Raw genomic sequence first — 16,716 nt, 5'->3', positions numbered from 1 at the left:
ACCATCGATATTTTCTTATTTCTATTAGCTTTAAAGTTCTAGGAATGTTTTCCAACTGATATTGGATTTCTTTTTTTATATCTATACAATTTCTGTAATATGATCCTTGATTAAAAAAAAAATCAAAACAATTGACATTTTAACTTCTGTCTATGTTAAGAGAAATGGTTTTAGTGACTTTAATATTTGTATATCTGAGGCCATGTCAAGGATGTATTAGATTTATTAGTGCAAGGAATAAAAGGAATCAAATATCTAGTCGATTAATTGTCCGGAATCAGACACTGATATTTAAAATCAGAGGTTATTCAAATTAGGTTTTGATAGTTATTATTTTTTTATGGCCGTAGGATGCCATTAGAAAATGTCAAGCTTCCTTCATAATTAGATTCATCATTGGATGGTTCTCTTATTTAGTAATTATTGAAAATTGGAAATGATTTCTATCAAATCTGTTCTGAAAACCCAATTTATGATTTTATGCAGAATGTCAAGGTCATATTAAGGTTCCTTAGATCATTGTTTCCGATTTATTATCACATCAGATAACAAATCTGTTGGAAAGAAATTGCCGCACTTTTATACAGTAATGTTGAAGATATAATATTAATTATTTCATGGGTTAAATAATTCACTACTGTTAACATATATTTTTTCATAGGTTGTTATTTTTCTGATTTAAAAGATAAAATTTTGGCATGGGGAATGAATTTACACTTTAATAATATCAATATTTATGCTTTCTAAAAATAATTTGTGCCCGACAGAATTTTGGCTCATTTGATGTGTAAACAAGAAATAAGGGTTAAAAAAACAAAATGCTAAACATTTGATTATGAAAATCCCTGATTATATTTGATCATAATTTCATAGATTAATTTATTTAGTAAAACATATTTCATTCATATTAAAGTAAACAATAGCATTCCTAGTTCAATTTTAACATTACCCATTAGCATTAACCATGTCATAAGTTTGGTGACAGTCTGAAGCACTTTCATGGAATGCTCAAAGCTGAATATATTCATTATAGGCCCCCTTTTTGTGAGAAAAATTTGGTTGATTATATAGGGAATCACTGAAGCATGGCTGGAGAGGCCCCATCTTAGGTCAGATCACAACTGTATTTAAAAGAACCAGAACGTTTGAAAACCTGTATCACCAAAAAGGACCCACAACATTATGTCCCTTGTGGAGATTTTCCTCATCGGCTATCATATCATATTTTATTTGTTAACCTAATGATTAGCACAATCCAACTATACTTGGAACTTGATAATGTTTATCTATTCTGGATAAGCAGTAATCTACCTTCAATGCAGGCACTTTCTTTTTGTTGATGGTGTGTAATTTGTATAATCAACTCCTCTTGCAGACTAAATAATACAATTTTCAAACAAGATCCTTGAAACGTTTAATAAAGGATTTATTCATAGACCCCCCTTTATATTATATAATTTCATTTTTTTTTTAATATTTAAAAGTTTTCACAAAACCTTAATGTTCTTGAATTTTCTCTTTCCATGTAACAATATTTTAAACAGTGGAATATGAATATGAAAACTTTAAATTACTACATTATTGTTTTATTACATAATTCTTACAAGGAAGTAAAAAGTGATTAGGGCTGAATAAGTTCTGAAACCTAATTTGTTTTCATTGAAGTTTTAGCATGTCATTATCAATTCAGGGAAATCAAAAGCCTTCAAATTATTTTTTTACAACACGGTGCATTTGTGTGAAAGTAGTTCAAGGCTCTAATCAAATGGAAATCAAAGATGAGACCTTACAGCTATTCCATAATAATAGTTAACAAAAGATCTGAGTCGTTGTTACAGAACTTTCTTTGAAATCATTGAGTTAAAACATCACATTAACATCCTGTGCTCCTGTGATGTAGCAAAATATTTAACAGTTAGTTTTCTACATTTAGAAAATGGATTTTACATCAATTTAAATAGATAGTCTGATTCGGTGTTCAATTTCTTTGAACAAATATTGGAGGTCCTTGTAGTAGATGATTGGATAGTGTTGTCCGCCACAGCGGACGGTGATGAAAATTGATCAGCATGGCGAATTTTTAGTAATTAGATTTTGTTGAGGAAACAGATTAGGTGTTTAGAATGGCAGGAATATTGATCTAGGTCACTGTGATTATCATCCAAGATTAATGTAATAACGTCTTTAAAAGGTTATAGACATTTGTCTTATGGCCTAGGCATTGATTTGTCAGGGTTTAAGATATCGTGTGTCTCTTCACATCAATGACAAAGCTGTTTAGGTTTGCAGTTTAATTTTTTTTTGTCTCAGTGCGTAAATGCATTTTTGAATTTAGTAATGAACATAGAAAAAAATGGACTATTTCGACATTTACCCGCATTCTTGTCTCATAAAATCAGTCAAGATATCATGTGTCTCTTTTTTTCAATGACAATTTTGCTAGTTTGCAGCAGAACATTTTTTGTCTGTGTAAACGCCTTTTATAATAAAAAATTAAAAAGACAGACTGTTTCAACAAATACCCGCATTCTGGTCCCTTAAAATTAATCAAACCCTTGTAAGTCTGTATTAAAAAAATGTTTCCAGTTGATGATAAATACTTTATAATAAATATATTGTAGATCAGTTTATATAACTGTTTGTTCAACCATTTTAATGTAAGTTTTGCAATTGCAATCACTTGATAGGTGGTGTTTCAGCTTTTATAATGCTATTACATGCTTGTGCAAACATTTATACAAATAAAGCAAGCAAGCCAACCAAACCTTTGAACTACATGCATTAGGAAAATAGCTGTAATCAATTACCAAAGTATAATATATAATAAACCCACACAGATACAAAACATCATACATGTACATTGTTCTCCCTCTAGGGAAATACATGTAGCATAACCATGGTCATTATTTATCTTAAGCAGAAAAGTTAAAGTTTTCAAATGCATCCAACATTAATACTGGGTCATAATTCATTGTAAAAATACATTTTAAAGGTCAGATGTGTGCAGCAACTCCCATAATTAATTCTATCGGAAAATGAAATGTCTGATGATTTTCTGGATTTGAAAAGTCTATATATACATTATGAATTTACTGTATAAAAACAATTAAAAATTTCAAACAATTTTATAAATCAAAATGACAGATAATTTGGATTCATTTATTTTTGTGGGTACTAATTTTCATGGATTTAGAAAAACTTACATGTTCATGGATATTTAATTTCATGGTTTTGCCGTAGTCTCAAATACAATCCTCTATAAAACTTGTCATTCTTTGAACATTTAAGGTTTATGACCACAAAAGAAAGGTTGGGATTGATTTTGGGAGTTTTGGTTTCAACAGTTTAGGAATTAAGGGCCAAAAAAGGGCCCAAATAAGCATTATTCTTGGTTTTCGCACAATAACTTTAGTTTAAGTAAAAAGAAATCAATGAAATTTAAACACAATGTTTATGAACACAAAAGGAAGGTTGGTATTGATTTTGGGAGTTTAGGTCCCAACAGTTTAGGAATTAGGGGCCAAAAAGGGACCCAAATAAGCATTTTTCTTGGTTTTCGCACCATAACGTTAGTATAAGTAAATAGAAATCTATGAAATTTAAACACAAGGTTTATGACCATAAAAGGAAGGTTGGTATTGATTTTGGGAGTTTTGGTCCCAACAGTTTAGGAATAAGGGGCCCAAAGGGTCCAAAATTAAACTTTGTTTGATTTCATCAAAATTGAATAATCGGGGTTCTTTGATATGCCGAATCTAAATGTGTATGTAGATTCTTATCTTTTGGTCCCGTTTTCTTATTGGTCTACATTAAGGTCCAAAGGGTCCAAAATTAAACTTAGTTTGATTTTGACAAAAAATGAATTGGTTGGGTTCTTTGATATGCTGAATCTAAAAATGTACTTAGATTCTTGATTATTGGCCCAGTTTTCAAGTTGGTCCAAATCAGGGTCCAAAATTAAACTTTGTTTGATTTCATCAAAAATTGAATAAATGGGGTTCTTTGATATGCCAAATCTAACTGTGTATGTAGATTCTTCATTTTTGGTCCTGTTTTCAAATTGGTCTACATTAAAGTCCAAAGGGTCCAAAATTAAACTTAGTTTGATTTTAACAAAAATTGAAATCTTGGGGTTCTTTGATATGCTGAATCCAAACATGTACTTAGATTTTTGATTATGGGCCCATTTTTCAAGTTGGTCCAAATCAGGATCTAAAATTATTATATTAAGTATTGTGCTATAGCAAGTCTTTTCAATTGCAAAGTATTGCACAATGGCAAGAAATATCTAATTGCACAATATTGTGAAATAGCAATATTTTTTTTTAATTAGAGTTATCTTTCTTTGTCCAGAATAGTAAGCACGAAATATCTAATTGCAAAATATTGTGCAATAGCAAGATTTTTTTTTAATTGGAGTTATCTTTCTTTGTCCAGAATCAACTTAAATCTTTGTTATATACAATATACAATGTATGTTCACTTTTTACTACCAACTGATAAATTAAAATAATCTTTACCATTCAGTGATAACAAGCATTTTTTTTACATCTTAATATTTTATGATGTATTTAAATGAGTAGTTATTGTTGCAAACTCCATTAGAAATTTTAATTGAGATTAGTTTTCGAATAAGGGAAAGGGGGATGTGATTAAAAAAATTGGGTTCAATTTTTCTTATTTGAAATTTCATAAATAAAAAGAAAATTTCTTCAAACATTTTTTTGAGAGGATTAATATTCAACAGCATAGTGAATTGCTCTAAGAGAAAACAAAAATTTTAAGTTTATTAGAACACATTCATTCTGTGTCAGAAACCTATGCTGTGTCAACTATTTAATTGATAAATTGAAGTGCAGGGAAATGTATCATAAACCTACATGTATGCTGTGCTTGTAACAGAACCGCTATATGACATGTTTTACTTCTTTGGGGACTCAATGGCCAAGTGGTCTAAGTAGCTCATCTACAAAAATCACTAGCCTCTCAACACTGCAGGGATTGAAGTTAAGGTTTTTGCAATGGTAGCCCACACCTTAAATTTTGTAGCCAATATATATAGTTTTATACAAGAAAAGCAAAAACTATGAGCCCACACCAAATTTTAGGTGCCATTGGTGAGTGGGCCCCTGCTTATTTCAAACTCTGCACTGAGGTTGTGAATTTGAATCCCACATGTGACAGATGTGTTTAACTTCAATCTTAATTGACTAGGATTGTCAGTTCTCTCCTCCTCCAATAATAAGGGGGTCTCAGTAGTTACTACTGTAATCAACACTGAGATTTGGAGTTCAAACCCAGCTCGTGCAGGTGCACTTGACTCCAAATTTTAATTGACTAGGATTGTCAGTTATCCTAATTATATAATGAAGGTTGGTCAGGTTTTCTCTGGGCACTCCCACTTCCTCCACCAATAAAGACTGGCTGCCACGAAATAGTGGCGTTTGGGAACCAATTTTTGTGTATTTTACTGGAATAGAATGTACTAATTTGAATGATCAACAAAGTATGAATTTCTCATTGGGTTGAATTGCAAACTTTGACAGAACCATTAAATAATGCATCACTATCAGCAAGAAATAAAATTTCTTCAATCAAATCCATGAAAATCTGTGCAAACGAAAATAAAGGAATCTACAGTATGTTCATACCAGAAAGTGCAGCACCATGCAGTCTACATGCACAGTAAACTTTATAGTAATTGTACTATTTTTCTAATTTCAGCTTCTAATTGGATTTGAAAGTGGTACCATAGTATTATGGGATTTAAAATCAAAGCAGGCAGAATTTAGGTACAACTCACCTGAGGTAAGGCTTGAGATTTTTTCGTGTACAAGGCTTTAATTTTGTACAAGTTTACAGCTAATTTCCTAATGCATGCAGGGTAAGACTTTGGTTAGCTAGCTTGCTTTGTTTGTATATTGACAATTGTATTTCGGATAGCGTCCAATCAAATTTAAATTTACTATATATACTTGTTCAATAATGCCTGTCTATATTGTTTGCAGTTGTCAATCTTAAATACAATGCTTCAGCTTACGTTTATACAAAGCAAGTAAACCAGCCAAAGTTTTACTCCACAAGCATTAGGAAATTAGCTATAAGGATTTTACCGCAATACCCTAATGTCAGATTTATTCCTCATGGTAATGTCACAGATGCTATATTTCTGAATGTGATGCTACCTGAATTGATTTTCTTATAGATAGTGTAATGGATGTGATGCTATAATTTTAAGGAACAAGATGGTATTTCAAATTTCCTTTTCACCAGGATGCTCAGGGGTGGATCCAGGCATTTTTAAAGGGGGGGGGGGGAGTCCCAACCCAGGACAATATGTCCCCATTCAAATGCATTGATTGTCCAAAAAAGGGGGGGTTCCAACCCCCTGGAACCCTCCCCTGGAACCCTCCCCTGGATCTGTCACTGATGCTATATAAAATATCTAGGGAGACCAATCAAGAACTGAGATCAAACATACCACACTTTGATTGTAAAAAATAATCTTTGGTTAGGGAAATGACAAATTGTCTAATTATATAAGAATAAGAGAAAGTTTGTTACGTTATCACTATTTGCTGTTCATGGTTTATTGAAACATCACAAAGTAAAGAGCAGTGCCTTTATTTAAATGCTAGTTGTAAATTTAATACTTTGGAACCTTTACTAAGCAGAGGAGGCATATGCTTCTATTTACTCTAGGCCAACGAAGATTTAACTTCACAATACTGTACAGTACTCATTAAAATGTCAGAGTATCATTTGGGAACTGTTATAGGGTTTTATAAACAATTATATTGTAAAGACTTTAAACATCAAATCATTGGGTCAATAGACATTGTGTAAGATGTAAATATTTACTTTTAATTATCCCAATATGTGGCTATTCAATACAACTTGTTTGTGTGAAGCTCAAGATCTTTACTAAAAATATTTATGGTATTAATATAGGGATAATCTGTTGAATGGAACCAAAATGGGATATATTTGGTACTTTTCTAATGAGCTATTGTTAAATTTTAAGATTTAAGAATAATTTTGATTGTCATATAAGTGATAAGTGATAAAGGCTTAAATAGATAAGATTTATTAAGAAATGTGAGGAAAAGTTACCTGCTCTAAAATTATTTTTAAATGTTTATATTCGACTGTGGATTTACTATTATTCTTTGGACCTCCATTTCCCTGGATTTTCTGGGTACATGTGAACCATGAAATTAAGTACTCTACAAATAACAAATTTTCTGTAAGATAATATGCAGACTCTGTAAAAACCACAAAATCAAATATCCACAAAAATGCAAGTTTTCATTTCTACACTAAAATTGATACTAATGAAAATAAATTATTAAATCCACAGTATTTTTTTAGGGTTTTTACTTTTTCACATAATGGAGTTTACCTTATTATGTGTATGTAATAAGACTGTTTATTGATTTTTCCCTTAACAAGCTATTTAGATTTTTACAAATGAATATGTAGTTTGTACTAAAATTGGGGAGGGGGGTAACAGGTTTTGAATGAATGAACACCTCTTTGAAAACAAATAAGCACTGGGACAGTCCACGTTTTGTTTGAATTGTAACTGTTAAAGTTCAGTATGATTGTAACGAGACCCAAAAAATCCTAAAAAAAAGGGTGGTTCCAACCCCGGAACACCCCCTGAATCCGTCACTGTTACACTACTCTAAAAGCAGTATTATATTTGCAGGCTCTGAGATCTGTGTCCTGGCATCATGAGGGAAAGCAGTTCATGTGCAGCCACTCAGATGGCAGTTTAACCAGATATAATGTTCGACAGCCACCAAAATACATAGATTTAATGATGCCACATGGTAATGTATTACAAATATCTGCCAAAAGTTAACACTTTTAAACAGACAGCCACCAAAATACATAGATTTAATGATGCCACATGGTATAAAGTACTACAAATATCTGCTAAAAGTTAAGGGACGACATTAAAAGATCAATGTAGGATAAAAAACTTAAATCAAATACTTTGGAGGTGGGATGGAGCAAGTTTTGTTTATCCGACATTGATTTTACATATATCCATATTGGTCAATCAATTTTTCCTAAATTAAGTAAAGGTTGAAGGGTCAGTGAAAAATCTATGTAAATTAAGTTTTTAATCCTTCATTGGACTTTTGATGTCGTCCCTAACACTTATAAACAGTAAAAAATTGAAAATGGAAATGAGGAATATGTCTAAGAGACAACAACCCAGATCAGAAGAGCAGAAAACACCACAAGGCCACCAATGGGACTTCAACACAGGGAGAAAATCCTGCAACAGGAGGCAGGCTTCAACTGGCCCCTAAACAAAAATGCCATAGAATACAACTGAAAAATAATGTTATGAATAATTATAACTAAACTTCGTCTCAAAGTATAGAATTTCTTTGTCAAAGCCTTAGAAACAGGTATGTGAGAAGTTTTTCTAAGCTTTTCTATCCTGTTTCAAGCTAATTGGGAATAAAATTTTATTTTTCAAGACAATGTATAGCTGTTCTATTTACAGTGACATTTACAAATGTTTCAAATAATATTTCAGTTTGAAGCAAACCCAAATTCTCTTTTGACATTGTAAATAAACAAGGCAATATACAGTGATATATATATCGTCAGTGACTTTATCATGTTTATGTCCAGTGATATTGTTTAACCTGAGAATAAAGGCTTTTTCCCCTGGAGAAGAATCCAAATTTGAAAAAAATGGCTTAAAATTATTCCCAAAAAGACACAACTTTTTTTTCAAACAGTGCAGTCTCAGTAGTACTTGTGCATGAAGACAAACTGAAAAACACTCATTTAAACATTTTTCATGCCTAAAATGACTATATGTGCAGATTTGAGGGTCTATTTATGTATCATCACTGATAATAAGGGGTCTTATTTCAAATGAGGGTTTACCTCTTGAAAGGGGGTCTGCAAATTGAAATTCCAGTCAAATTCATGGTTTTATTATAAATTTCCCAATTTGATTAAAATGACGCAGATTTTCCCAATAAAAAAGGGTAGAGGTAGTTTCGAAAAAAGCCAACAATATCACTGATGTCACAAATTATTGTACTGTGAATGCAGTTTGAGTGAAGATTTAAACCACTGAAAATAAGAAATTGTTATTTGATGTTTCTTTTCATACATATTTTTAATAAGCTTAAATCCCTCTAGGCACATCATAGTTAGATAATGTCAGATGTAAAAAGGAGTTTAAATTATTTTTAATCAGTACTATCCAGGAACACAATTGTCCTGATTAGGTACATGTATTATACAATTATACATGTATGTAGGAAGTACAAAAATCCTATGACCATACATGTACATAAATATAATTGGTAGTTTTCCAAAATATACAGAAAATGTATTTTATAATATATATTTTATCACTAATGAAAAAAAAAAATGTTTTAGTTAGAGATTTTTGCATTTAATGATCAATTATTTAAATTACTGTGGATTCATTTATTTTCGTGGGTACCAATTTTCGGCAATTATAAAGGAAAACTCACATGGTCGTGGATATTTATTTTTGTGGTTTTCCTGAAATCTGCATACCAGCCTTTAAAAAATTTGTTATTAGTTGAAAATTAAATTTTTTCGTTACCTGACACACAAAATCCATGAAAAATTGGTATCCAAGGAATAATAATGAATCTACACTAGTTAAATGTATGGTTCTAATGTGTTTCCCCCCCCCCCCCCCCCCCCCCCCCCCCCCGCTAAGTCCTTTATCTTGTAAAAGGAGGCAATTGTACTTTATTGAAATAAACCAGGAAAGCATATGAATATTGATAAAGACTTAGATACTAGAAGAACCAATTTATTGCATTAGTACAAAAGGTCAACTTAAAACGCTAATAGTACATGTTTCGTATGAAATGATCTTTCGAATTTTAATGCCAAATTAGAGTTTTTACCTCAATTTCACAGTCCACTGACCATAGATAATGATAGTGTGAGTGGAGCATTCATGTACTATGGACTTATTCTTGTATTTTTTTCTACTAAGTCCTTATCCTGATAAAAGAAGACAATTGTACTTTATCCTATTAAATGAAATAAACCAGGAAAGCATATGAATATTGATATAATAAAGACTTAGATACTAGAAGAAACAGTTTATTGCATTAATGCTAAAGGTCAAGAGACTTCAAGACATCATCACCTACACATAATTCTACCCCTTAGAACTGTTATAGAAACCCCATCAATTACAGCCAGCCTCAATCAAGTTTTATACACTGGCTTCAAAATTATTTTTCATGCTCAATTAGACTTTTTATCAATTACTGAATTTTATGTAGACATTTTGACAGATGTTGAATACAACTAATTAAAACAAGTGATTTTGGAATAAAGAATATATGTTTTTTGGTTTGATCTATTCCGCCATAATTTGTATTAATTGACGAAGTTGTTTGAAGTGACAGAAGATCGGTTGTAAAAAATAGTGGAAAAAAATCAATGCACCACATTATAGATTCTGGGAAGACGATATTATTTAATATTATATAAACTGTCATTCCAGTAGAGACAAGGTTATATTATGGCTCTTTTATGTAGATTTTACACTTTTTTGAATATTGGAAAGATCCTTAGCTGCAATTTATACTGAAAACTGATGTATTAAGAAAAGTCTGATTTAACCATATCTTGTGAACTTAATCTGTTTGTGCCAATTCCTAGTCAAAAAATTTATAAGTTGATTTTAATATCTATTGTATATAGATATATGTAGAAGATCTATTGTTACTCCTTGTATAGTTATCAGTAATTCCTTACTTATAATTTTGTACGCCATACACAGGGGTGGATCCAGCCATTTTAAAAAGGCGGGGTTCCAAGCCCCAGACAATTAGGAGTCCAACTATATGTCCCCATTCAAATGCATTGATCGTCAAAAAAAAAGGGGTGTTCCAACTAAATGTCCCCATTCAAATGCATTGATCGTCAAACAAAAAGGGGGGTTCCAAACTCGAAACCCTCCACCTGGATCCGTCACTGATACACATGTTTTATAGATCTGCATTAAACTCATTAGTGCTACTCAAATTAAAACAGCTAGAAAGCCAAATCAAATACTAAGTTGTAGAGCTTTGAAAACCAAAAATCTACAAAAGTTGTTTCAAATATATATGGATGAGACAATCTATACCTGACACGGTATAAAAACCATGTGAGAGCTTATAAATATGAGAAGATGTGGTATGAGTGCCAATGAGACAACTCTCCATCCATGTCACAAAGTATAAAAAGAATATAGGTCAAAGTGCAGTCCTCAACACAAAGCCTTGTTTAACACTGAACAGCAAGTTATAAAGGACTCTGATATCAAATAGTGTAAAACCATTCAAACAGAAAAAACAATGGTCTAATCTATATAAAAAACAAGAAAGGAGAAACACTAATTATGAACCACGTCAACAAATGACATTTACTGAACATCAGATTCTTATAATCGAAAAGACTGAAATACTGTAAACATGCAAATTTCTGCACTTTGCATGTTTATGTTTATTTTTTACAATTGCCTTAATTGCTCATAGATTTTCCCATCCATATACAATAATATCGATGTGAATGGAAGACTTTTCAATTGATGAATGAATTTGATTTTAACCCCTGAGAGTATGCTGCATATAATATGCATTGGAAACCTGAAAATAACAACCTACTAAAATATCAAACTTTTCTGTTAATAACTGTTGTAATGTTGGCTTATTATTAAGTTTAGTTAACTTTATACATACCTTTAATTTCAGCAAAGACAGGCCGTGATGGGAAAGCAGAACCATGTAAACCTATAGCAAAAGTAGAATGGAAATCTGTCAAAAATAGGTTTGTAAATGGAATATACAGTGGTTTAACAACCAGCATGACAAGTGACGCTTATACATTCATGAAAAAAAATACATGAAAAAAATTTGAACATCTTTTACTACTAAAGGGAGAGACCAATTTTATCATGCTTCATCTCCTCTGAAATCATACACAGTCAGAAGTATTTGTGATATTATGTATAAATGTTGTGTATTGTTTTTCCTAAATTTGTCTCTGAAACAATTTTTTCCCCCAGAAAACATAATTTTTTCTAAAATAACCCAATTCAGTGATCGTTAGGAATTTGTGCCTTTATGCTTTCGTGCATGCTCAGTTCATGAACTCCATGTGAAGTTTAAAAACTCTTCGTTTCAACGTTCTCTCAATATTGTTCCTCAATTTCATGGGCATCTCCTAGTGCTGATAGATTTTCAGAATAGTTGTATAGATATTTCTCTTAGATTCCAGATTTAGATTCTTTTTTGGGTTAAAATCATCTTGAGTAAGCTGTTTTGCTTGCACAATAATAATATTGCTTTCAACACCTTACAAAATAATAAAGATAGTTTAAGGTGAAATTCAAATATCACTCACCAATTGTAATACAATTGTTTAACACATACATATTCTATAGGTGTTTAAATTATTTTGAAAATAAGTTCAAACAAACTCATCCCACTTCTAAAAATAGATTCTAATTTCCAAAACGGTCTTGTTTACAAATAAATATTTTTGGATTCTTGAAATATCATTCTTGAAAATAATTAAAAAAATTGAATATTTATTATTACAATACACAGAAGTGATAATTAGTTTTTGCGTCATTCATTGTCAGTTGTTTTGATAGTGTAAATTTATTTTGTTTGAAAAGCATTCTTATTTTATGTTATTTAATAATAAGTGTTAATGGATTTGTTTTTATTCAATTGTTTTTTCATAGAGAACAATTTAATTATAGCATAATTACTGAAGGTGACAGAGGTTATAGGGCTTCATTCAAAACAACTATGTATTCCAAGTTTCCATTCTCATTTTCAACTAAATTGTTGAGAACTTATATCCAATATTTTAGAAACAAAGTTCTTTATATTGTTTTTAATCAATTTTGAGGATAAAGAGGTTGAAAGGTTATAATATTATTGATATGAAGATGTAGGTGTTTTGACCCCTATTTCACACTCCTCTGATCATAGAAAATGATAGTGAGATTAGGGCATCTGTGTACTATGGACATATAATTGTTAAGGCCTTGGTGGATGAATGGTCCAAGTAGTTCACAGAGGCGGATTTAGAGGGTTTTTCAGGGGGCCTGGGCCCCCCAAATATGGGAAAAAATTGGTTGATTATATTGGGAATCACTGAAGCATGACTGAAGCTGGCCCCCTCTTAAGCAGTCAGTGGGCCTCCCCTTAAGTAAATGTCTGGATCCGCACTGATTCATCTATGTATGACTACCTGTCAACACTGAAGTTATGAGTTTGAAGCTAGTACATGGCAGGTACATTCAACTACAATCTTATTTGTCAATGATTGTTATTTTTCCTGTTGAAAATGGGGTAAATCACCAAAAATCAACAAATCAATCATATAATTTTCAATGAAATTAAGTGTTCATTATTTACCGTCTTTAGCTGTGTATAGTATGCATTTTTAACCCTGAACAATAGTTGGTAGAGGGGTGCGTATAATTATAAAGTTATAATTATAATTATCGATTCTCGCTTAATCTGGCATGGCAAAATTGAGAAAAGCTATTGAGTTGAGAAGACCATTGATAATCTGTTTTACTATTTTACCTATGAACATGATGAAAATGTCTTTAATTTCATTGACTTCGACAACTGCACATGTTCCCTTGGCTTCTAGCAATAATTTTCATATCACTCTTCTGTTCTGAGAATGGAAATAATCAGTAAGATTCAAGGAAAATTTGGTAAAATAGTGATTAAACACAACTATAGACAATTTTTTAAGTATTTATTTTTTTATTATGCTCCATTTATGGGCATAATTTTTTCTGGTCTGTGGGTTCGTTCGTTCGTCCGTTTGTCTGTTTGTCCCTCTTCAGGTTAAAGTTTTTTGGTTGAGGTAGTTTTTGATAAAGTTGAAGTCCAATCAACTTGAAACTTAGTACACATGTTCCTTATGATATGATCTTTCTTATTTTAATGCCAAATCAGAGATTTCCCCCCATTTTCACGGTCCATTGACTATAGAAAATGATAGTGTGGATGGGGCATCCGTGTACTATGAACACATTCTTGTTTTTCATCTTTCTTCTTGTATTTTAATTATCAGTCAATTATTTAGCTGTGGCTACATTTTATTTTATTCTTCTGATTAGTTTTAACTTTTTTGAACGGTGAGTATAAGCCTCTTCAAATTATACAGAATAATATGCCTTCAGGGACTTTAAAAAAGCATGTGAAAACATTTTGATATTTCATCATTTTATCCGGACCAGCTTCTTGTCTAAAAATATATTTTTTTCATAACATTGCCTGTGTTTGCTGCACCTTTGGCATGTTGAAGGTCAAGGTATTTTTACACTTTTTAAAAAAAGTGATAATTTTTTGTATTGTATATATAAAGAAGTGTAAGATAAATATTTAATCCTTTTAGTGCATATAAGTTCAGGCAATAAATCACTGACCAAAAAACATATGTTATTTCTAATGACACAGTGACCTATTTGATCGTAAACTTCATGTAATCACAAGCTTTTATGGATAAAAAAATCGGTAAAAATAGACTTAAAAAACTTGAAGTGACAAAATTAAGGCTGATTTTTATCAGCCTACAGATGCATCCTAATATTTATTGACATGGAAAAAGCTCAATTTTTTTTCTAAGGGGTACTCAGATTTAAAATTTTACCACATCACTCTAATCACTTTAATATTTAGGTCACAGTGACCTCTGTTAATACTTCTGATGATCCATTTTCACTCAAAATTTTATGAGTATACTTATGAGATGTTTAATTCTGAGATAGATAGCTTGATTTAAGGGAATATGGGTGACTTGAAAGTCATAAAGTCCTAGCTTGATTTAAGGGAATATTGGTGAATTGAAGGTCATAATGACCTACTGTTGGTATTTGGCTGTCTATTATAAATGGGTCATTTTATGGTTTAAAACTGAATGTATACATAATACTTAAAATAAGTGAATTAAGGGTTAACTGAAGACCTACTTAAGATGATGTTCTGTCTTATTTTTAGAGATGCAGATATTTTGATGTTAGATAAAAAGTTTATATCAATTATGTAAAGTAAATCAAGAGGTCAGAGTGACCTACTTTCAGAAGGTGGCTGAAAAAGTGTAATATATGCATCTTTTTAAAAAAAAATGGATAATTTTGCAGCGATATGTTTTTAAGATCTTAACTTCTATAAATAGAACTTTGACAACAAAATCAAAAATGTGCAATGTTTGTCAACATAAGAGGTTTAAATGTATTTTCTTAGTCTACATGTGTTCTATGCTCAGAAAAGATACATTTATTGCATGATATTAGAATGCTGTTGTATTTGATATAACTTCTAGAACAAATACAAATCTTTCAGTACGGAATATTAATTCTGGGTTTTCGACTTGAGGAAATAAAATATCAATACTTTTTGCTCGATATTTGAATATCTGTTGAAGAAGGATGCCCTGTATTTCTAGGAAATCCCCTGTAATCCTGTAATATGCATTTCTTGTCATGATATTAAATGCTCTGTCAGTGACAGCTGTCCAACAACTATCCCATAATTGATAATTAATCATTCTTTGTATACATACTGTATTGAATTTTTGTTTATATATCATTTTGGTGAACAGTTTGAATATGGTTGATTTTTTTAAATCTTTTTATATGGGATATTTGGTTATTTTTGCAGCATGATTTAGCTCTATTTTTTTTACTTTGTTAGTTTTTTTCATACAATTTAAAACAAAAGTAGATGAGTTTTTCTTTTCTCTTTACCTAAATTGTAGACCATCTAGATATAATATTATTTCAGTTTAAAGTCAAATCCCCCCTCTTAAATCTATTTTATTGTTTTTCCTGTTAGAAAAATCATGTCTGTCTTTCAAAGTTTCAAATTTTAGTTCACATTTTGCAAAAAAAATTACTCTTTTTCTAAACTACATTTTTAACTCCAAATCTTATTTTTTACAGTGAACCTTTAGTTATGTTCTCTGGTGGCATGTCATATGACAGGGCCGGACGGACACCAACAATAACTGTGATGAATGGTAAAAGTACAACTGTTTTAGAAATGGAGCACAACATTGTTGATTTTGTTGTTCTGTGTGAGACACCATGGGTAAATGGTATGTACTTATTAACTTATGGTCCAATTTTGAGGAACAGTGTCGCATACAAATTTTCAAAGTTTGTAGAGATAAGAGCACGTAGTATGAGTGCCAATGAGACAACTCTCCATCCTTAAGTCACAATTTATAGAAGTAAACCATTATTGGTCAAAGTACGGTCTTCAACATTGAGCCTTGGCCAACACTGAAAAGCAAGTCATAAAGGGTTCCAAAAATGACTAGTGTTAAACTATTCAAACGGGAAAACCAACGGTCTAATCTATGTAAAAAATGAGAAACGACCACATCAACAAACAACTACTGAACATCAGATTCAACTATAAAGAATGATCAGCACACATCAAAATGTTTTTACAATCCGAATTTTTAAAGCAATTCTACCATTTTTATACGACCGCAAAATTTGAAAAAAATTTCGTCGTATATTGCTATCACGTTGGCGTCGTCGTCGTCGTCGTCCGAATACTTTTAGTTTTCGCACTCTAACTTTAGTAAAAGTGAATGGAAATCTATGAAATTTTAACACAAGGTTTATGACCACAAAAGGAAGGTTGGTATTGA

At 31.2% G+C, this 16,716-nt stretch overlaps 1 protein-coding gene across 10 annotated transcripts in view; it reads left to right on the top strand.

The window, feature by feature from the left end:
- The window catches only part of LOC139491390 (syntaxin-binding protein 5-like), a 96,133-nt gene that overhangs the window by 34,967 nt on the left and 44,450 nt on the right, over window positions 1-16,716 (top strand). For 5 of the 10 annotated variants that reach the window (XM_071279053.1, XM_071279049.1, XM_071279047.1 and 2 more), the window contains exons 7-11: window positions 5,725-5,808; window positions 7,712-7,835; window positions 11,772-11,847; window positions 14,174-14,191; window positions 15,998-16,152. In XM_071279053.1, coding sequence (XP_071135154.1) covers window positions 5,725-5,808; window positions 7,712-7,835; window positions 11,772-11,847; window positions 14,174-14,191; window positions 15,998-16,152 — 457 coding nt within the window. Of the gene's footprint in view, window positions 1-5,724; window positions 5,809-7,711; window positions 7,836-7,884; window positions 7,919-11,771; window positions 11,848-14,173; window positions 14,192-15,997; window positions 16,153-16,716 lie in introns of those variants that run through there. The other 5 variants (XM_071279046.1, XM_071279044.1, XM_071279048.1 and 2 more) reach the window with 3 other exon arrangements.

Source organism: Mytilus edulis, chromosome 10, assembly GCF_963676685.1.
Source record: "Mytilus edulis chromosome 10, xbMytEdul2.2, whole genome shotgun sequence".
NCBI classification, from domain to species: domain Eukaryota; kingdom Metazoa; phylum Mollusca; class Bivalvia; order Mytilida; family Mytilidae; genus Mytilus; species Mytilus edulis.
The sequence above is the reverse complement of the archived record's forward strand: the minus strand, read 5'-3'. Positions and strand labels throughout refer to the sequence as shown.